Consider the following 20,784-nt stretch of genomic DNA (forward strand, 5'->3'; position numbering starts at 1 on the left):
GAGACTCCCGCACCACCCCGGAGCCTGGCGCCCAGACCCCGCCCGGAACCCACCCGGGGCACCCCGGGCCGAGATCTCCTGCCCGCGCCTTCACCCCGGACGCCCCCGGGGCGCCCCTCCCGCGCGCCGCCCTCCCCCAGAGCAGCCGGCCGCACAATGGTCTCCCTAGGCTCCAGGGGCGGCGTTATTGTGCGCGGGCGCCGGGCGGTGTTTGGTGAGGGGCGGGCCCGGCCCCGGCGGCGCCGCCCCCTCGGCCGCCCAGCCCACCTCTGCAGGTGCCAGCTCCGAGGGGCAGGGCGGCTCCCGTCTGCGGCCCTCCTCCCCGCCAGCCTGGGGAGATTCCTGCGGGGGAGCCTCGAGGTCGGGCGGCGGGGCCAGTGTCCCGGCCTCTCCCGAAGGCTGGGGGCGGGGTCACAACACGCGAATCCTGCAAGCGTTTCTGGAACCTATTAGACAGCTGGGGCCTTGATCCTGAACAACCGCGTCCTAATGCAGCCTCCTGCCAAGGCAGAAGCATCCGTTTGGCAGCCAGATGCCCCTGTGTAAACGGTTCTCCTGCTCTATCCTGACGTTCACACTGAGGGGCTTACCTTTTGGTGACAGCCGCCTGTGGGCGCTGATAACCCGCTGTTGCCGCTGGGAGACTTGCAGGAAAGGGGCTCTTCTCTAGAATCCGAATCTCTGAGGTTGTTGAGACAGCAGGTGGTCCAGAGTTTCTTTGTCTTCATCACCCAGAGAGGATGGGGAGTGCACTTCCCCTGCCTCTCAGAGAAAAGTGCAGGTGGAGCCATGTCTGCCTAAGCCCACGTGTGCTGGATCTGGTGCTAGGCTCCCAGGGGTTCTTGAAGTGTCTAGACGCATCTGAAACGCTTCTTAGGTCACAGGAGCCCCATGTGTAGAAGAACTCCCTCATTCCAAACGGAGTGTCTCCTGCGTGGCTCCAGGAGCTCGTTGAGCATGCCAGGGGCTGTGCACTCACTTGCAGCCATGGGACCTCACTACATACACTTACTACAGGAGAGCCCAGTTAGAGAGACAACCCAGAGTAGGCCCAGGAGTTAGTAGGAGTTGTGCTCTTATGAGTTAGAGGCTGCTGTCCCACCCAGCTCTGCCCCAGAAGCTTGCTAAAAAGAGATTTGGTAGGGCTCTGGAAGCCTGCTGGTTAGGGGTTAGTAGGCTCAGAATTCCTTATAGATGTGGAAGCCGGGGTCAGAGGTCCACAATCTTGGGACCCTGTCTCCCTTTGTTTTCTGTTACAGCTGTTCCAAGGTTTGCTGTGGATAAAAGGGTAAGGGGAACACTCATCTAGGTTCCTTTGTGAGAAAACTGCCTCCTCAGGTGCAATGTGTGGTGAGGCTTTGGGCATAAAGCAGCCAGCTGGCTGTTTGATCTACAGAGTCACACATGAACAGGGAGGCCTTGCAAAGCAAGCCTTGTTTTGCTGAGAGCTCTGTACGTTGGTGCGTTCGCACATGAGACAGTCTGTGAAATTGTTCCTTGTCATCTTTCTGATCTAGAACTGTCTGTTGTCTGGAGCTTCACCAATTGGTGCGTTATCAGCACTGTCCACTGAAAATTGGGGTGTTAAGTAGTTGTTGAAATGTGGACCTGGAGTGCTGTGTTGTGGCTCTGAGCAAGTGCGGCCGTCTTCTGGAAGACTTGGGAGCAGTGGTGTCAGGGTTGATTGAACTGGCTGAGGACAACAATAACGTTTCTCTTTCTCCACTCGTAAGTGAGGTCCTTTGGCACTGAAGACCGTCCCACAGATAGACCTGCGCCCCCCAGAGAGGAGATTTATGAGTACATCATTTTCCGGGGAAGTGACATCAAAGATATCACTGTGTGTGAACCTCCGAAAGCTCAGCACACACTCCCGCAGGATCCCGCCATTGTTCAGGTAAGTGTGCCACTGTCCCTCTGTGCACACTCTAAGAGATGCTGGTTTCCATTTGGAGCTTGGTGGCATGTTTTGTCAGAATGCTCAATATGAGGAATAATCTCTTTTTTTTTTTTTTCCTTTGAGACGGAGTCTCGCTGTGTTGCCAGGCTGCAGTGCAGTGGCGTGATCTCGGCTCATTGCACCCTCTGCTTCCTGGGTTCAAGTGATTCTCCTGCCTCAGCCTCCCGAGTAGCTGGGACTACAGGCACGCACCACCATGCCCAGCTAATTTTTGTATTTTTAGTAGAGACAGAGTTTCACCATGTTGGTCAGGATGGTCTCAATCTCTTGACCTCATGATCTGCCCGCCTTGGCCTCCCAGAGTGCTAGGATTACAGGCATAAGCCAACGCACCCGGCCTGAGGAATATCCTTTTAATGAAAAGTGGCTTAGTTTTTGTCTAGGCCATTGCTGTTCTCACGGAAGGTGTTGATTCTTATAGCACACACAGTAGGTGGTGTGTGCTGTGTCTCATGGCTCTTAAGGAAGGAGACCTGGGGAGCTGGGCGTGCGCACGTGCGTGTGTAGTGTAGTGTGAGTGGATGCTCCTGGACCTGTGATGTTTGGGGCATAGCGTTTGCCCTTAGTTTCTGGTTGGAGAAGTCTGAGCCCTGAGCAGCCGCTGTGAGTGGGGTGACATACCTGCAGGGACTGCAGGGCTTGCCCTTGGGTTATGCCCAGATGTTACATGCTGCTGTTGTACGACACCAGATTTGTAAGTCTGATGCCACATGACTGCTTATTGGGTTATGGCTTATTTTGCCCATGCTCACACCAGGGAGCCCAGATTAATATTTTCTTCACTTCTAAATTTAAATATTCACTGGCTCCTCTGGGGTTCAGACTGCACCAGGTTCCGTGCCGAGCACCCATCCTGGAAGGTGGGATCACATGGGGCAGGCTTTGGCAGCAGTGGTGAGCCATCCGATGGCTTTGAGTTAGGAGAAATTTGGGTTATAATTACATGGACAAGAAGCCTGTAATCTCAGCACTTTGGGAGGCTGAGGAGGATAGATCATCTGAAGTCAAGTGTTCAAGACCAGCCTGGCCAATGTGGCAAAACCCCATCTCTACGAAAAGTATAAAAATTAGCTGGGTGTGGTGGTGGGCATCTGTAATCTCAGGTACTCGGGAGGCTGAGGCAGGGAAAATTGCTTGAATCTGGGAGGCAGTGAGCTGAGATCCCGCTGTTGCACTCCATCCAGCCCAGGCAACAGAGCAATGTAATGTCTCAAAAAAAAAAAAAAAAAAAAAAAGGCCGGGCGCGGTGGCTCAAGCCTGTAATCCCAGTACTTTGGGAGGCCAAGACAGGCGGATCACGAGGTCAGGAAATCGAGACCATCCTGGCTAACACGGTGAAACCCCGTCTCTACTAAAAAATACAAGAAACTAGCCGGGCAAGGTGGCGGGCGCCTGTAGTCCCAGCTACTCGGGAGGCTGAGGCAGGAGAATGGCGTGAACCCGGGAGGCGGAGCTTGCAGTGAGCTGAGATCCGGCCACTGCACTCCAGCCTGGGCGACAGAGCGAGACTCCGTCTCAAAAAAAAAAAAAAGAAAAAAGAATTGCATGATTACATGGACAGGTGGAACTGGAACTGAAACGCTGTGGAAAAGGCAGCTCTCACCATACTGGAAACTGGTACCCCAAGGGCTCCTCCAGCATCTCAAGGATGCAGGCTGATGGGACAGTGCTTGTTTCCCAGCTGAACAAGCACCCTGATGCAGGCGTGTGGGGTGATGGGATGGCCTTCGCTGTTCTCACCCGGTGTCTCATTGTTCAGTCTTCCTTGGGTTCTGCCTCCGCCTCGCCCTTCCAGCCGCACGTGCCTTACAGCCCTTTCCGAGGGATGGCGCCCTACGGCCCGCTGGCGGCCAGCTCCCTGCTCAGCCAGCAGTATGCCGCCTCCCTGGGTCTAGGTGAGTGACCTGTTTCTGTCTGGTAAACTACCCTTGCGTGTAACTGTCACTGAGTGGAGCGATGGAGCCTGAGAGTGGGGACATGCATTCTTGTCACGCTCAGCTTGTAGACTGTTTTATTGCACACTTAGTAAATTACCCAGTGCAACTTCAGCTTGTGAGAGCATTTAGTAACTACTCAACTGAGAGTAAAAGAGGCAGCGGCCTGAGTGTTGGAGCAGAAGAATCAAATCAAAATTCCTTCAAAGAGTCAGGGTGGATCTAGGTGGAAGTCCTGGGCCAGGCATGGTGGCTCACGCATGGAATTCCAGCACTTTGGGAGGCCAAGGCGGGTGGATCACGAGGTCAGGAGTGCGACACCAGCCTGGCCAACATGGGGAAATCCTGTTTCTACTAGAAATACAAAAATTAGCTGGGTGTGGTGGGACACACCTGTAATCCCAGCTACTTGGAAGGTTGAGGCATGAGAATAGCTTAAACCTGGGAGGCGGATGTTGCAGTGAGCCGAGATTGCACCACTGCCCTCTAGCCTGAGTGACACAGCGAGACTCTGTCTCTAAAAATAAATAGGTGGAAGTCCTGGTGTATCTGCTTCAAAGAAGAAATAGCTGATATATATGTAGTGTTACAGATGAGGTCTAGCTATTTGCACATTTATAAACCTGTAAACGTAGAAGTGAAATACAAACCCACCCATCATGTCCCTTGTTCTACTGTAAGTGCCTCGCTCAAAAATAGTTTCAACCGAGATTGAACAACCCCAGAGTATGATTCTATTCCCCATATGTAGAGAGAGATCCCACCTTGTCCTTTACCTGGACCTAGCTTTGCAGATGGGCTCAGAGTATAGAACTGGCAGGTGATCCACTGCCCTTGCTCAGAATCCAGCATGAAGTAGTGAGACAGGGAACCCTAAGTGAGGTCTGTAGGCCACTTGCTGCTACAAATCATGCTTGTCTTGGTTGCTGTTCCTAGTGTGACAGGTGGCCTTCCCAGCCCCGCTCTCTATGTTTCTAAAATACGTTTGTATGACAGAGTCCTACAAGAGGTTGCTTGGCTCTTTCCAAGCTTGCTAGACACAAGACAAGTGTATCCTGACTTATTTGTGTGCTTTCTTTTTGCTCTCTCTCCTTTATCTTCCTTTAGAGAAGTTGGTAAGCCCTCCAGCCTCAGCCGCTGCTTCCAGCCCTAGCTCTTCTCCATCTCCACAGCCCGTTTCAGAGCTTGACTTGTCCTCAGAGCCACAGCAGCTCACTGCCAAGGGTAACAGCAGTTTGGGAGAACTGCATGCTGTCTTGCAAACCATTCTGAGAGTGAGGGGTAAAGCAGCAGACAGAATGACAGTAGCTGTAGCAGATCATTTGCCAAGCCCATGCAGCCGCTGAGCTGCTTGTTTGCTTCAGCACATAGTCCTGATTTGTGAACTCTCAGTGTTAAAGAAGGGATTACAAAGAATCAGCATAGTAGTTTGTTCTCTCTCCCTGGGTCCAGGTTCTCTGTTGACCTGTACCATGACTACCACATACAAGAAACTTCACTGTTCACAGAAAGTCATTTCCCTGGGGTTTTTGCTGGGTCCTAAATGTGTTCTAGAGTGCTGCAGGGGGGACTCCCCAAAGCACCTCACATGCCCGTGCTGCTCTTTGATCTGTGTGGTGCATAGGTCACTCATTTAGGGGATTCAAAATTAGGGGCTTGGGTGACAGTTGCCAACTGTTTGGCCAGGTGGACAGTATCAGCCTGATGGCCAGTTGGCCAGTGCTGGTATACACCACCTGTGTCTGTGCTGTGGTGGCAGCGGCACCTGGGGTTTCTAGACCTTTCCTCACATTCTACTCATTTCCCCTGAAGTTCTAAAATTCACATTGACGATCTTTCATATGTTTGTGTTACACGTAGCACCCTGACAAGCTGAACCATCGCCATTACCCGGCGCTGGTCCAGGATGATGCCTGGGCTTTCCTTATGGCACACAGCTGCTGTCAGTCTGTCATTCTGCAGGTGCTGCTTTCCGAATCCTGCATGCACTCAGTGTATCTGAGTTAGAGAGTAGTCAAGTAGTCATTTTTTTTCCCCACTTAAAAATGACACAGATACTTTTATTGCTCTTAGGATCAGTTACCTAAACCTGCTCATAGGGCAAGACTTTGTTTGAACTAGTTGGTTGTGTAAAAAGCAGACAAGCCCCATATCCATGTCTCTGCAGTCACAGTATGATCAGGAAGCAGGCAATGCTGTGCTCGTCTCCCAGACATGCTGAGTGAGACAATCAGTGAGAAAGCGGCCCGGGTGCATTTCTGCCAGAGGACGCTTGCCAGACCTCTATGCGGAGCCTTTGCAACCTGCCCTTTGAGAGCTTCTCTTGATCAGATTACAAGGAATTTTTTCTACAGTGAATTTTTGTTGTTGTTTCTATTCCATAAAAACAGTAAGATGAGATGCCCAGTCTTCATGTGTGTTGGGCTGTTGCTCTAATAATAATTACCCCATGGTTAGGGCGCCTTTTCTGTTTCAGATCTCCATTCACTTACACCCAGTCCCACATTGTCCTGTTTAGAGTCCCCACAGGTCCTGGAACTTTGGAAAGGGAGGAGATGGAGAGAGGTGGGTGGTGCTTCCCTTTTTCTTCTTGGTTCAGAGTACCTAGTTTCTGAGGGTTCATCCCCTATATGCATGAGCCTCGGACTGCGGTTTCGTAGGCACAGCTCCTTGCCAAAGGCTGCCTAGGAGCCCTTCGTGTCTTCATGATGAGCCTTTGCCCTTGAGAGAAGTGTAGGCTGCTTCTGTCTCACAAGTCAGCTCCTCCTCCATAATTTTTACTTTTATTGTGTCTTAAGTGGAAATGACAGTGTTCTAGAATTTAACTTCAGAATTTGATCACTGCATTTTCTAGAAAATCCCAGGCTGGGCTGGTTCTTCTCCAGTATGGACCAGAATGAAACAAATTCTCAGATCCTGAATGCACTAGGCTCTTGGGGCTGCGAGCCCCTTTGGGATTGGAGCTTGTGTGATTTTAAGAAAGCTGTTTCTGCACTGCTGGGGAGGTGCCTGTTTGTAGGCACAGTGTTTTTCCTCTCCTTGAGGTTCCCTAACTTGGGGAGCTCAGGGCTTCGGGGGTGGGGAGTCCAAAGATGAACTGGCCTTGGTGCTGCCCAGTGACTTGGCCTTCTTTTGCTGTCTGGGCTAGCCTCAGAGGGAACGGCCCAGTCTGGGGGTGATTTGCCTGGATTTAGTAGAACCTCTAGGCAGTTGTCCTCCTTTCCTTCCTGACATGCCAGCTGAAGAGAAATGCCTGGAGGTGTAAGGCTTGCTTCTTTTCTCTCTGTTTTTAAACCCTCCTCCCCTCCTCAATTCAGGAGCTGGTTTTCCATCCATCCCAGTTGGCAAGAGCCCCATGGTGGAGCAGGCTGTCCAGACTGGTTCTGCTGACACCCTGAATGCTAAAAAGCTGTTACCTGGCAAGGGCACCACAGGGACGCAACTCAACGGTCGTCAGGCCCAGCCGAGCAGCAAGACAACCAGTGGTACTTGAACACATCTTTTCCTGGAGTTTGCTTGATGTTCTAGAAGTGGCACACTACTTCCCGGGCTATTTTGTTTTATTTTTATTTAAAAAAATACTACTTCCCCATCCTAAGCCCCATGTGCTTTTGCAGGGCAGGCCTGTGCAGCAGCCTCCTGCGGTGCCACCCTGGCCATGTGCCCCGTGGTGGTGGGGCCTGCTTTCGGGTTCTGGCTTCCAGCTTCTGTAGGAGCTTTGCCTTACTCTTCCCTTTTGCGCCTTAGATGTAGTCCAGCCAGCAGCTGTGCAAACTCAAGGGCAGGTGAATGATGAGAACAGAAGACCTCAGAGGAGGCGTTCAGGTAACCCTTGTTGCCACTTGATTTCTGGGGACCATGAGTGATCAGCTGAGCTGCTCTGCTTGCCCTCCTGCCTGCTTCTCTGGGTGATGGTTTCCAGGGTGCTGGTGTGATGTCGCTGCTTTTGTGCTCTGTCCCCTCTGTGGCCTTGGGGGTGTGCCTGGAAACTCCTTGTGAGGTGTTGGAGATCACCAGGTTGGTGATCTTCAGCCAGGGCTGTCCTTTGTCCTCACAGGAAACAGGCGAACAAGGAATCGCTCCAGAGGGCAAAACCGTCCAACTAACGTCAAGGAAAACACAATCAAATTTGAGGGTGACTTTGATTTCGAGAGTGCAAATGCCCAGTTCAACCGAGAGGAGCTTGACAAAGAATTTAAGAAGAAACTGAATTTTAAAGGTTTGGCTCATTATGTGAAAATTATCCTCTGCACAGGAGTACCCCTAGAGAGTGTTAGGAGTAGATGCCTGGCTGGGTGTGGTGGATCATGCCTGTAATATCAGCACTTTGGGAGGCTGAGGTGGGTGGATCACCTGAGGTCAGGAGTTCAACACCAGCCTGGCCAACACGACGAAACCCCATCTCTACTAAAAATCCAAAAATTAGCTAGGCGTGGTGGGTACCTGTAATCCCAGTTACTCAGGAGACTGAGACAGGAAATCATTTGAACCCAGGAGGTGGAGGTTGCAGTGGGAGTGAGCCGAGATTGTGCCACTGCACTCCAGCCTGGGCAGCAGAGCAAGACTGTCTCAAGAAAAAAGAGATGCCTGGAGGAACTGGGGAAGCCAGGCGGGTGGTGACCGGCAGTGAGGAATTAATGAAATGAGATGCCGGGAGGTGTGAAAATGGGTGGGATAAGGTGCAGACTGCACGGCCCAGATGGCAGAACGAGACCTGTGCTTAGAAGGTAGAAGAAGAGATCTCTGCTTTGCACAAGGCATAGTTGATGTCTCAGCCTGAGGGTGGCTCCCAAGTGAGCCTGGAGGGACCACCCTGTTAGAAGGCTATGCGCTCTGCCCCTCCTGCACCTCCACGTGTTCTGCTTCTCTTTGTAGATGACAAGGCTGAGAAGGGGGATGAGAAGGACCTGGCTGTGGTGACCCAGAGCGCTGAAGCGCCTGCCGAGGAAGACCTTCTGGGGCCCAATTGCTACTATGACAAATCCAAGTCGTTCTTTGACAACATCTCTTCTGAACTCAAGACCAGGTGAGAGGCTGAATGAATGACAGGAGGACAGTCCTCCAATCTAGAAAGGACAGGACTGAGGGCTCTCAACTTGAAGGCAGAGCTGGACTCTGAGGCTCAGGGTAGCTGTTCTAGGGTCCTGCTTGCATTTCTGCGTGATGAGCGCAGGAGTCCCAGCAGGTTACGTGTGGGAAGCCTCTTGGTGATCCTGACCTGAGGAGTTGGCTGAGGTCAAGCCCGAGAGCCATCTTGGCTTTGCTGCCCTGTCTCCACAAAGGCTGGGCTACACTGCCCTCCCTGGCAGACCCGTGTCCACATTCAGCATACCTCACTGTGCTCTGCTTGCTGGTCCCGCTGGCCTGGCAGCCTGGGGACCTTGCTTTGCAGCCTGAGGTACGGCTAGAGCGTGCTCACACTGGCCTTCCTTCACTTCGTGGTTTGAGGCCAGGGACCATGTGGTGTGTTTTATTTTTCACACCTAACAGCTGGTCAGAAGTCCCACGAAGGAACCTACAGTGTGGGCCTGGCTTGGAGATTTGGGCCCATTTGTCCTGCAGATTGAGCGGCAGACATGCCGCGGGGCGTTGAGGTGGCCTCAGAAGGCAGGCTGGAAAGCCCCACCTCCTCAGGCTCATGTTCTGCAGCGGAAAGATAGAACAGCATGTGGTGGAAGGCCAGGCAGTGAGGGCAATGGGATGGAGCTGTGGACTCGATGGGAAATGGATGATCAGTTCTCACAGATGGAGCAGGCTGCACAGATGAGTGCGGGAAGTGCTTCCAGACAGGCCGAGTCTGGGGGATGGGTTCCTGTAGGGTTTTGTAGGGCATGGAAGTGACTTTGGCTTTTGTTCCAAGTGCCGTGGGAAGCTATCAGAGGGTTTGGTGCTGAAGCGCATGGTGCGGTCTGATGTTTTACGGCGTCCTTGGTGAGAGTGGTTGGATGGTGGGCAAGTGTGGCTGCTGACTGGCCAGTTAGGGGGCCAGTGCTGCAGCACACGTGGCTTGGAACCAGGTGGTGGTGACAGAGGGAAGGGGTAGAGTCTAAATGTATCTTGACGGTGGCGCTAACAGAATTGGCCAACAAGAGTCCAGAATGACTCCTAAGTCTTTTGGCCTGGGCAGCTGATGGGTGGAGTTGCTGCTGCTTTGAACACGGAAGTCTGTGGGCACAGCAGGTTTCCGGCTGAAGGGGAGCTCAGGGTGGGTGTGCTGCCCTGGAGCTGCTGTCTGTGTTGGTGGGAGTGCTGGGTGGGAGTGCTGGGCGCACAGTTGGATGTGGGAACTAGTCTCCCACGAGCGGCTTGTTTGGGTGGCACGAGTGTCCATGCTGTATCCCTGTCTTCTCAACCCCCAGAGCAGAAGTGTCCCATTCCAGGGACCTTGTTCCATCTAGCCTAGCCCCCTCCTTGTCTAGGAGGGTCCACTTCATGCTCCGGTCTCGGGTCTCCTGAGCCTCCGCGGGGTTCCTCTCTGTGCCCAGCAAGCAACAGGGGTTGCCTTGGTAGCCAAGTAGTATCATTGCTTGCCTGTGGTGACAGAGATGGTAGAGATGGATCCTGAGCCCCTGCCCACTGTGGGGATAGTCCTCGTTGGAAGTGGGGCAGGGAGCACCTGCAGTGCCAGAGCTGGGGCCCAGTGCTGACGGGGCTGCCCCTTCCCTGTATACAGTGGCCCTGGTGAGTCTGTTCCCTTCTTCCCTGGGCTGCTCTGAGGACGAGGCCTGGCCAGAAGCCTGGGAGTCAGTGCCTGCTACAATCAGTATTTCTTCTATGGTTTAGCTCCAGGCGGACGACGTGGGCTGAAGAGAGGAAGCTCAACACGGAGACCTTTGGGGTGTCAGGGAGGTTTCTTCGTGGCCGCAGTTCTCGGGGTGGATTCCGAGGAGGCAGGGGCAATGGGACCACCCGTCGCAACCCCACTTCCCACAGGGCCGGGACTGGCAGGGTGTGACGGTGCAGCCAAAGGTGAGTGGATGGGCCTCCTGAATGCTTTGGTGGGAGGGTGTAGGGTCAGGCACACCTGGAGAGTTTAGGAAGGTGGGGAGTAGGCTCCGCTTCCGAGGAAGGAGAGAGGCCCAGAGGTGTCAAAGCCAAACTGAGGGCCTTGAACCTATGAGTCACCAGGGGGCTCTTGACCAACTTAAACCCGCATCTGTGGGGGCAGGACCCAGGCCCCAGCATCCTCCGAGTGAGACTGCAGGTACCGGAGGTGAGGTTATGCGGGAGTCACGTGGGCCGGGGGCTCACCACCCAAGTGAGGCCAGCGAGCGAGACCTTGCTCCAAAGCCAGTGTCTTGGCCCAACCCGGCCCTAAGTGAATCAGAGGCTTCGTTTTTAACAAGGTTCCAGTGGACTTGTGGGCAGCTTAGGGTCTGGGCAGAGCGTCCCACGTCGGGTGCCTGGTGCCGACCCCACCCCAGGACCTCAGGACAGCCAGGTGGGCCCTGGAGGGACTAGGCCTCCTGCCACTAGCTGCCTCCCTGTCCCCAGTCTATTGTACAAGTAGGATTCTCAGAGTGGGCTGTGAGAGGAAACGGGAAGCCAGCCTGACTCGGCAGGAGGGAGGCTGAGTGGCTCCTGCTTGCCAGCAGGGGCAACAGTGCCAGCTTATCCCAGCAGCTGCTTGACTTCCTGTCATCTCTTGCAGGCTCCTACTGAAGTGGCGCAGAAATGACGCTGTGTGTCAGGACGCGAGGAAAACGCTGCACTTACAGGGAGAAGTGGTCACTTTGTTTCTGGAGTTTGGAAGAGTCCCATACTGCTACTTATGTTTTGGACTTAACTGAACTTGGACATGGTCTGAGTTAGAACCACTTGTTTTGGGGAAGTATTCATGGGTAACCTCTTTGAGGTCTTTTTACCTATGTTTCCTTTTTAGTTGCGCATAGCCTAATTCTAAGGTTTTGGTATTTTGCAAAGAGGTTTCTATAGTGAAAGCTGAATCCTTACTTTGTGATTTTTTTTTTTTAATGACAGCTTTGACTTTTAAAAGTGGAACCAAATCTCATTTGGCAAGTGTGGCAGCCAATTGCATCTCTGTAACTCAGCTGACCCCTGGTGCTGCTGGCCTGGCACCCCCACCGCCAAGGGTGGGGTCTCAGGAGTCAGGGCCAGCATAGGGTGGTGTGTGTGTTGGGGGTGGGTGGGTGGAGGGCACGGAAGGGGTTGTCCCATGGATCATGTTGTATAAGCGAACCAGACCACCCTGATGGCATCCACAGTGATGTCAAGGTCGGGGCTGGCCAGGGGTGGGTGGACTAGAAACATTTGGGAGTATGGCCAGGGGCCCTGGACGCTAGCCATGGAGCTGCTGCACGGAGCCTGGTGTCCACAAGCTTCCAGGTCGGGGTTGGAGCCTGGGATGAGCCCCGGCAGTGCCTTGGCCCTTCTGTGGTCCCTGCCAGCCTCTGACCTGGGCCGGTCAGCCATTGCTGGACTCTGGCCACACCCTGGTGTTCTCATCCACTTGGAAACGAGCCAGTCTTCTGCAAGGTCAGTTGACCAAGAGCATATTTCCCCTCGGTTGTACATCCTTGTTTTGTGTTTCTGTTTTAATGGTGGGTGGAGGGAGGGCGGGGTCTACATTTGTTGCATGAGTCGATGGGTCAGAACTTTAGTATATGCATGCGTCCTCTGAGTGACAGGGCATTTTGTCAAAAATAAGCACCTTGGTAACTAAACCCCTCTGATAGCTATAAAGGCTTTAGTTCTGTATTGATTAAGTTACTGTAAAAGCTTGGGTTTATTTTTGTAGGACTTAATGGCTAAGAATTAGAACATAGCAAGGGGGCTCCTCTGTTGGAGTAATGTAAATTGTAATTATAAATAAACATGCAAACCTTTACAATTTTCTTTTCTGATGCTCTAAGAATCCTGTTGACTCTGCTGCCCAAGTCACCTCTGCATCATGTCCAGGTCTGGAGCATACTTAGGCTGGTGGAATTTGGGGAGACTTGGGCCCCATCAGGTGATGGAACAAGGCAGCTGACCCAATTGGTTGGGTGAAGTGCAGCCAGCAGACCTGGCTTCTCCCTGTGGGCCGGGCCACCCTTCTGGGATGAATGGCTCTGCTCTCAGAAAGTGGATACAAAGTCCTTTTAAAAACCCAGTTCACAGATAGCATTAGCCTGTATCAAGCAGTGGCCCCTTTGCCACCTTCCTGCTGCCTCCAAGCTCCCCAGCTCAGGAACGTTCATGTTCTCAGGCACCGTAGAGCAGGTTACACAGCCATGAGCGAGCTGCACCCTGGACCCATGCAGAAAAAGATATGGCTGGTTCTAGGCTCAGAGCATCCTGTTTCAGTCTAACGGGTTTCCAGGTGACCTTAAAAGTGGTCCTCAGAGAGGATGAGGAGACACATCAGCTGCATGAGTTCTCCTTTCAGTACCTGCCTGTGGCCATTGGGTGGGGGTAATGGATATCCTTGACCAACAGAAAAATAAATCTTCTGTTATGTGTGCCAGATACTGGTGGCCACAGTCCTCACCCAGCTAGATGTCTTGGTGAAACAGGTATTGCCTCCCAGAGAATCTCAAGGTAGTCAGGTCATCGCGTACCACCTGACCTTGCTGTTAAAATGTTAATTGTTTTGACAATTGTACATTTTATGCTGAGTTCAAAATGTATCTGGGCCCCTTTACTCCTTTTTAGAAGGTATGTGCCCAAAACCAAGGACCACAGCAAGTGGTAGCATGGGAGAAAAGGGGTGACCCGAGGACAGAAAAGCCTTCAACTGCTGCTGGACTAGAAGCCAAAATGCAGGAAAGGGCAGAGAACAGCCAGAACAGCCTTCTACAGAAAGCAGGGAGCAGACATCGAGATGTGGTCTATGAAAGTCAGACATGGAAAGCTGCTTTGAACAAAGCTGCTGCTCTACAGAATTAACCCAGGGCTACCTGTGTTTGTGTCCTTGACATTATACATTCATTAGCGGACTAGAATGAAGGTCTAAAAGCAAATGGAAGTCATTCTGTGTCTACAACAGAGAAACGGGTCTGCTGAAGGCCAGGTTTCTCTGCAGCACCCAGGGCAGCAGCTGATTTCCCAGGGGAGGAATCTCTGTCTCACGCTGGCTTGCTGTCTTAGCCACAAGGAACAGAAAGGAAAGCTCAAACTTACGGCGGCTCAGGGTTGAAAAAGAAGGGTGAGAGATGAGAGGAATACCATGATTGCACCTAAAGATACACATTCCCTTAAAGAAAAAAGGTTAAAAAATACGGAAGTTTATTGTAGGACACTCAGTGTGAATAAATGGAATGGAAAGGCCTACACATCATTGAGACTCATCCATGATTGATTTGAATTTAAAAATTACAAGCAAAGACATTTTATTCATCATGATGCTTTCTTTTGTTTCTTCTTTTCGTTTTCTTCTTTTCTTTTCAATTTCAGCAACATACTTCTCAATTTCTTCAGGATTTAAAATCTATCAAAAAAAACTTCATGGTTACCTAAGCCAAACAAGGTGCCAGGGAACCAGCGCCCTCTCCTGGGGAGGGTAGCCAGGCTTTGGCACTGCTGCTCATACAGCCTCTTTGGAGAGGGACCTCGAGGAAAACAAGAGGATGCTGGCCTGACCTAGACAAGTATTAAGCAGCAGCAGCAAATCTGACTGGCAGCTGCTCAGCATGCCCAGAGAACATGCGTGGACCATCTAATCAGAGGAAGATGGGAATCTTCTCTTTGACGTATGGGGAGCCTCAGAAAAACATTTTCCTAATGGTAAAACCACAGAACGACCCCATGATGTTTCCTTCTGGACTGGTACTGCCCTGATCATGGAGAAAACTCACAGGTGAAGAAAGCAGACAAACTTGGTGATTACCTTGAGGGGTTGATCTCGCCTCATGACAGCAAGTTCAATGTTTTTGCCACCTGACTGAACCACCTTGAAGGGATAGAAGACAGGAGCATTAGCCACCTTTCCCTATTCAAGACAAAAGCAGCTCTCAGGAGTACCGTAAATAGGTGTGTACCCAAACCCAGCACAGTCCCAGGAATGGAGGTCCCAGCCCCCAAAACCTGTGTCTTTCTCCTAAATGCATTTGTGAAGTCTACTTGGGATGCCTGCACACCCTCCTTTCTCCCAGCACTGGGACTCCTCTCTATTGCACAGCAGCTGTGCTCGAGGCCCTCCCCTTGACATAGCAGTCACCACCAGGAATCCTGATGCCTACGCTCCAGCCTGGCCTTCCAGCTAGTCCCTCTCTGGTTTCACCTGCTAGCACTTCAAGGTCTTGACAAAGCCCAACCATATCTCCAGTTCTCTAATCCCGACTTTAGCAACAGTTCAAGCCTCTGGAAGGCCTAGTGATGGCATAAGGAGAACAGATTCCACAGCTGGACAGCTGGGTTCACATCCTGCCTCTGGTTCTCATGCTGTGTGCCCCCTGCACAACCCTCAGCTGTCCCAGCTGGATAAAGGCACTAATGATCACACCTTGTGTGGCTATTTCAAGGAACACAGCCGTTAGGATACACCATAGACCAGAGCAGTGCCTGGCACATAGCAGTCATTAGGCATTACTGTTGGATCCTTGCCACCTTCCTTGCTGCCCCATCTACCTACCAGTCACCACCAAAACGTGGTATCTTCACCACCTTGCCTGGATTCCAAATGCAAACTTACTTCCAGGAGCGCCTTGATCACCAGCTTAATGGTCAAATCATCTGTTTCAATGGCTTCATCCGTATAGTTCTTTTCCAGGAACTCGCGTACTGACTTGGCACCCCGGCCTATGGCATTGGCCTAAAACAGACACGTATGTTGTCACGTGGCATAGGGCATGACAACCCAGGGCCAGCCCTGGAACACAGCTGCCCGACATGGGCCGCCCAGTCAGTGGTGGTGGCAGGAGGCAAGCTGGAGTGCTGGACGGCAGCCCTGGACACAGGCCCTGCCTGTGGCTTCTTTTGCAAAAGCTCTTTAGAATTGGTGCTAATCCTTACCAAAATGGGATTATACCTTTTATTCCATTATCAAGAGGCAATGGGAGATTTTCTTTTTTTTCTTTTTTTTTTTGAGATGGAGTTTTGCTCTTGTTGCCCAGGCTGGAGTGTAGTGGTGTGATCTCAGCTCACTGCAACCTCTTCCTCGGGGTTCAAGCAATTTTCCTGCCTCAGTCTCCTGAGTAGCCAGGATTACAGGCATGTGCCACCATGCCCAGCTAATTTCTTTTGTATTTTTAGTGGAGACAGGGTTCTGCCATGTTGGCCACGCTGGTCTCGAACACCTGACCTCAGGTGATCCACCTGCCTCAGCCTCCCAAAGTGCTGAGATTACAAGCGTGAACCACCACACCCACCTGAGGATTTTAATTTATGTGGTCTGTCCTTACAGCTTGCTGCCCTTTGATTTTTTTCCAAACAGCAATGTTTAATAATCTCGCTCTCGTAGGACTAGGTAAACTTAAACTGACTCATTCACTGATACAGGCCTACAGCAGGAAGCCCAGGACCTCCCACCCCTCAGAGCCTGTTTCTGGCAAGATTGTCCAAAGCCCCTTTGTTTTGTCACGAACTCACCTTCCAGGCATGGTATGTGCCCGATGGATCAGTCTGATAGAGCCTAGGAGTGCCATCAAAGTCGAAACCCACAATGAGAGCAGAGATGCCAAACGGCCTGCGCCCATTGCTCTGCGTATAACGCTAGCAAGAAAAGAAGCAGGTCAGTACCATCCAACTAAGAAATTGCACGTGAGGAAAGAACCGTACTTAATGAAAGTATGAACATTTTAAATCATGCCTAAGCCCCCTCAGGTTATTAGCAGTTCAAATGATATATTAGCCAATAGCTTTCAACATCCTTTTCTGCATTTTCATCCCAGAAAGACTCACCTAGCACCAGAATTGTACCATGGAGCACAACTCAGGTTACTGGAAATTACTTTGACAGGTAGACATGTATTCTGCTTACACGTTAATGGCATTTCCTCATAGGGTGGCTTCTAGCCCCTTTCAACTGCTTGGTGACTGGTAACTCAGAATGGCAAGACAAAAGCTATCATTTCCCTCTAGACACAGGAATTTGGAATATCCCAGGAACTGAGAACAGAACGGTGTTACTCAAATTGGTGAGCTAGGTCAAGTTACACTTGTGCAAGTCAAGATCAGGATCATGGAATAAATCAGTTTTCTGATTCACCTGAAGTGACATGCAAATCCACATGAAGTGACATAGCAGGACGACCCTCCTTGGCGGAGCAGTGACTGCCCTGCTGCCAGAAGTGAGCATGCGATCAGGCAGGCACCCACCTGCTTCAGGCTGGCGATGTAGCGGGTGATGTACTCCACAGTGACCGGGTCCTCCACAGTCAGCCGGTGGCTCTGGCACTCCACCCGGGCCCTGTTGATGACTATCCTTGCATCGGCGGTGAGGCCTGCAAGGAGAGCAGAGAGGCTTCTGCTAGAGAGACAGCACAAACTACAGGCTGGGGGATGGACATGATGATCCAGCATTTAACCTTCCACAGACCCCCAAACCGGCAGCAAGGCTATTCTAAGTGACTGGCAGTGGAACCTGTCAGCCCCTGGGAACTTCTAAGAAATTGGGTACAGATGCTTCTCGATGTGCAGTGGGGTGGTATCCCACTAAGCTCATCGTAAGTCGAAAATACCCAGCTGAAAATGCATTGACTACCCCATAAACCCATTGTAAATAAAAAAATGTTGGCTGTTGTGCAGAATCTGGATTTTTAAAAACATTGTAGATCAAACCATACTAAGTCAGGGACTGTCTGTATATGAAGAATTGTGTGCCTCGGACCATACTTAAACACGGTACCTGAGTCCTCTAGGGAATCTTAGAAATTGAGTTAATCCCTAATTTCATTACATAAATTGAGATCTTCCTAGACTGGATCTGCTGAGGAGAAATGAGCAAGACCAAAACAGCGCTGAGAACGTGCCGAGGCATGGCCTGCATCCACCAATGCGGTCTTTGTTACTGCTGGGGATGGCAGGACGTGGTTCTGTCCTCTCCATGCCACAGACGCAGTTAGCTCTAGAAAGTCCAGCCTTTCTCTAGATTGTAACTGACTGATACAGAAAAATAACAGTGGAGGTCAAACTGCACAGCAGTCAGAAGTGTTTTCATCCATTTAGCCATTTCTCTTTCACCCGCTGTGGCAGAGAGGCCACCAAAGAAACTGGCCAACTTAAAAGTCCAAATTCATTTCTTTTAAATGATTTTCATTTACTCAGTTTATATGGCTCACAATAGCCCACACACCAAGTTAATCTCCAAAGCCCTGTTCTTCGCTGAGACTCGAGAGAGTAAGACGGCGCTCCCCACCGACTCGTACCTGCAAAGGCCATGCAGACGTTGTCATCCAAGGCACAGATCTTCCGTACCGTTCTTTCATCCTGCAGCTTGGCCACTGACTTCTTCTCCACACCAAGAACAACAATGTCTCTTCCTCGAACACCAACCTTTAATTAAGATCCACGAACCACATAAGAAAGTGATACGAGTGCTGGGTGCAGTGGCTCATGCCTGTAATTCCAGCACTTTTGGAGGCTGAGGTGGGTGGATGACTTGAGTTCAAGAGTTCGAGACCAGCATGGACAACATGGCAAAACCCTATCTCTAAAAAAAAAGTACAAAAAATAGCCAGGCGTGGTGGCTCAAGCCTGCAGTCCCAGCTACTCTGGAGGCTGGAAGGTGGAGGCTGCAGTGAGCTATGACAGCTGGGAGACAGAGACAGCAAGACCCTGTCCCCTCACCCCACCCCATCCTCCCAAAAAAAGTGACACATGGTTCTACTGCCAGGCAGTGAGCACTAGGAGCAGATTTGAACCTCGGTCCTGGGGGATACGTACTCTGGGTAGCAGCTCCCACTGGAAGGTGTGTTCACCCACACCCCTTTCTCCTCCACTTGTCTGTCACTGTGGTTGGCACCACGTCCTGCAAACCCAGGGGCATTCATCTACTGCTGGTAGAGCTAGCCCAGGCATGCTCACCTAGGTGCCCAACTTGCGCCTTTCAAATGCTGAGGTGTAGTTTTAGTTACAGCATAGCTAGTAAGTAACCATTATATACCATTATATAATCGGCATGTGTTTCCTTTCAACCCAATGAATGAAACAGCAGCATGCAAAGCCTGGAAGCCTGAGACTTGCACACTCGAGTCTGGTGTTCTGAAGGCAGTGTTTCTGTAGTAGTGAAATTATATTGAGCCACAATGCACTGTTTCCTGCACTGTGACATACTCATGTGACAGCCGTGGGAAGAGGCCTGATTTGCTGCCAGTGGACAAGGTGTCAACTGTTAATCCCAAATTGTTTATGGCTGATACCAGAGAAGGATGTAGCTGTTACTAAAAGCACCGACAATCACTGACAGTCAACCCCGAGTCAAGCCAGAAACAAAGGGAACCATCATTGGGATAAACAGCGGCTCCTGGTTTAGAGCAGGGACTTCTCCCGCTCAGCACTGTGAGCACCTGGGCAGGCTGATCTCACTGTTCCTGCCGCCCTGAGCACGGGTGGGATATTGAGCAGTGTCCCTGGCCTCTACCCTCTAAATGCCAGGAGCACCTCTGCGAGGTCTTGGACCACTAGAAAAGTAGCCACACACTGCCAGTGGCCCCTGTGGGCACAAAACCATCCCTGGCTGAGAAGTTCTGGTCTCAAGTGTTTGGGTTTTCCGGGAGCTTTCTCAGGTACTGACTCACTTGACCTTCAACTGACTCGAGGCCCAGAGAAGCTACATGGATTTGTTAAAGCCAGGTGCAGCCAACTGGCGGAGGTGGCAGTATTGGGGTCGAAGGCAGGGGTCAGCCGACTCCTAGTGCTCTTTAAGCTGACTTAGATCACCTGATAAATAACTGGGCCTTCATTTCAAAACAAAGATTCAGAAAATGAAAAAATTTACAGAACCGTGTGTGCTGCTTTCTCTGCCTGCTCAAACTTCTGAATACCAGGTGATAAAAGAATAACGATCTCTCAGGCTGACCAGTAAAACTGACACGTCTTGATGTTACGAATTTAAGTTTCAAACAATGTCACTAAGATCAATGTACAGTAGCCCTCGTCAAAACTGAAACGGCCGTATTCAGACCAGTCCTGACCCGGGCGGCTGCAGCCCGGCCCCGGGAAGGCTCCTTCCGGCAGGGTGCGGAGATCCCGGAGGCGCCCGCCACCGGCCAGACCAGCGAGCCGCTTTGTTCCCGAAGCCCACCTGGGCCTAGAGAACAAGTGTTGCCCTGGGGCGGGTGGGGGTCCCTGTAACGGGGGACTGAGCAGTTCGCTCCCCAGCCACCCGGCTGCGTGAACAGCCCCCAGCGAGCGCACAGTCGATCCCCCGCGGCCTGCAGCGGCCCTCGCCCGGCCTCTGCAAACCGGGTCGGCGATGCGACCCACGCGCCCAGCCGGGGCCAGGGGTGCCCAAGATGGCGTCGCCACGGTCCCGCGTGCCCGGTGCCCCACGCGAGGCTGGGCCCCAAGCGAGGCTCCGGGTGGGGAGAACGGGCGCTCGCGGCTCACGCCAAATGCCGCCTCTGCAGGCACTCGTGGAGACCGGCAACGGGGCCCGCGCTGCCCACGCCGCTGCCCCGCGCGCGCCCACAGCTCCGCGCCAGGCCCTGACCCTCTCTCGGCTCCCCAGCCCCACTTCCGCCCGCGTCCCCAGCCCCGCGCAGGCCCCGGCGCCTCACCGCGGTCGAGCCCTTCTTGACGGCCTCCTGCGCGTATTCCACTTGGAAGAGATGGCCGTCGGGCGAAAAGACGGTGATGGCGCGGTCGTAGCTCATGCCGGCGGGGCGGCGACCGGGCTCCTTCCGCCGCGACTCTCAAAAGCGCACACTCACGGCCCGCGCGCACCCGCGACTCCCGGCGCCACTGCGCCCGCGCCCCGCCCTCGGCGCCGTGACCTGCGCTGCCGGCGAC

The 20,784-nt window shown here is 52.3% G+C and overlaps 2 protein-coding genes and 1 long non-coding RNA gene across 11 annotated transcripts in view; 1 reads left to right on the forward strand and 2 right to left on the reverse strand.

Annotated features, from left to right (window-relative positions):
• LOC108535267 (uncharacterized) overlaps positions 1-350 on the reverse strand; it is a 52,053-nt gene extending 51,703 nt beyond the window's left edge. For 4 of the 5 annotated variants that reach the window (XR_001887178.1, XR_001887176.1, XR_001887175.1 and 1 more), the window contains exon 1: positions 54-138. This is a non-coding gene — a long non-coding RNA (uncharacterized LOC108535267). Of the gene's footprint in view, positions 1-53; positions 139-267 lie in introns of those variants that run through there. The other variant, XR_001887177.1, reaches the window with a different exon arrangement.
• Positions 185-12,748, forward strand: LSM14B (LSM family member 14B). Of its 5 annotated transcripts, none has more exons than XM_017881171.1 (10): positions 185-275; positions 1,734-1,897; positions 3,720-3,855; positions 5,002-5,118; positions 7,212-7,379; positions 7,642-7,719; positions 7,952-8,113; positions 8,770-8,920; positions 10,678-10,863; positions 11,546-12,748. In XM_017881171.1, exons 3-9 carry the CDS (start codon positions 3,786-3,788, stop codon positions 10,847-10,849), a joined length of 918 nt encoding a protein of 305 aa, XP_017736660.1. In that variant the 5' UTR covers positions 185-275; positions 1,734-1,897; positions 3,720-3,785; the 3' UTR covers positions 10,850-10,863; positions 11,546-12,748. The 5 variants fall into 5 exon arrangements, with proteins under 5 accessions (XP_017736660.1, XP_017736659.1, XP_017736655.1 ...); XM_017881170.1 differs by having other exon boundaries at positions 262-549; XM_017881166.1 differs by lacking the exon at positions 185-275 and adding an exon at positions 436-542.
• Positions 12,749-14,099: 1,351 nt separating this feature from the next.
• PSMA7 (proteasome 20S subunit alpha 7) lies at positions 14,100-20,784 on the reverse strand. Its single transcript, XM_017881172.1, is given in 8 exon segments — positions 14,100-14,275; positions 14,277-14,323; positions 14,723-14,785; positions 15,527-15,646; positions 16,423-16,545; positions 17,152-17,276; positions 18,201-18,327; positions 20,553-20,784. Coding segments are annotated over 8 exon segments (744 nt in total). The 5' UTR covers positions 20,649-20,784; the 3' UTR covers positions 14,100-14,232.

Source organism: Rhinopithecus bieti, unplaced genomic scaffold, assembly GCF_001698545.2.
Source record: "Rhinopithecus bieti isolate Rb0 unplaced genomic scaffold, ASM169854v2 scaffold_12573, whole genome shotgun sequence".
NCBI lineage: Eukaryota > Metazoa > Chordata > Mammalia > Primates > Cercopithecidae > Rhinopithecus > Rhinopithecus bieti.

Bases quoted from the DNA above. Each gene is read 5' to 3' on its own strand.
- LSM14B (XM_017881166.1), top strand. The intron at 1,898-3,719 runs GTAAGTGTGCCA...CTCATTGTTCAG, and splicing joins AGGATCCCGCCATTGTTCAG to TCTTCCTTGGGTTCTGCCTC. The intron at 3,856-5,001 runs GTGAGTGACCTG...ATCTTCCTTTAG, and splicing joins TGCCGCCTCCCTGGGTCTAG to AGAAGTTGGTAAGCCCTCCA.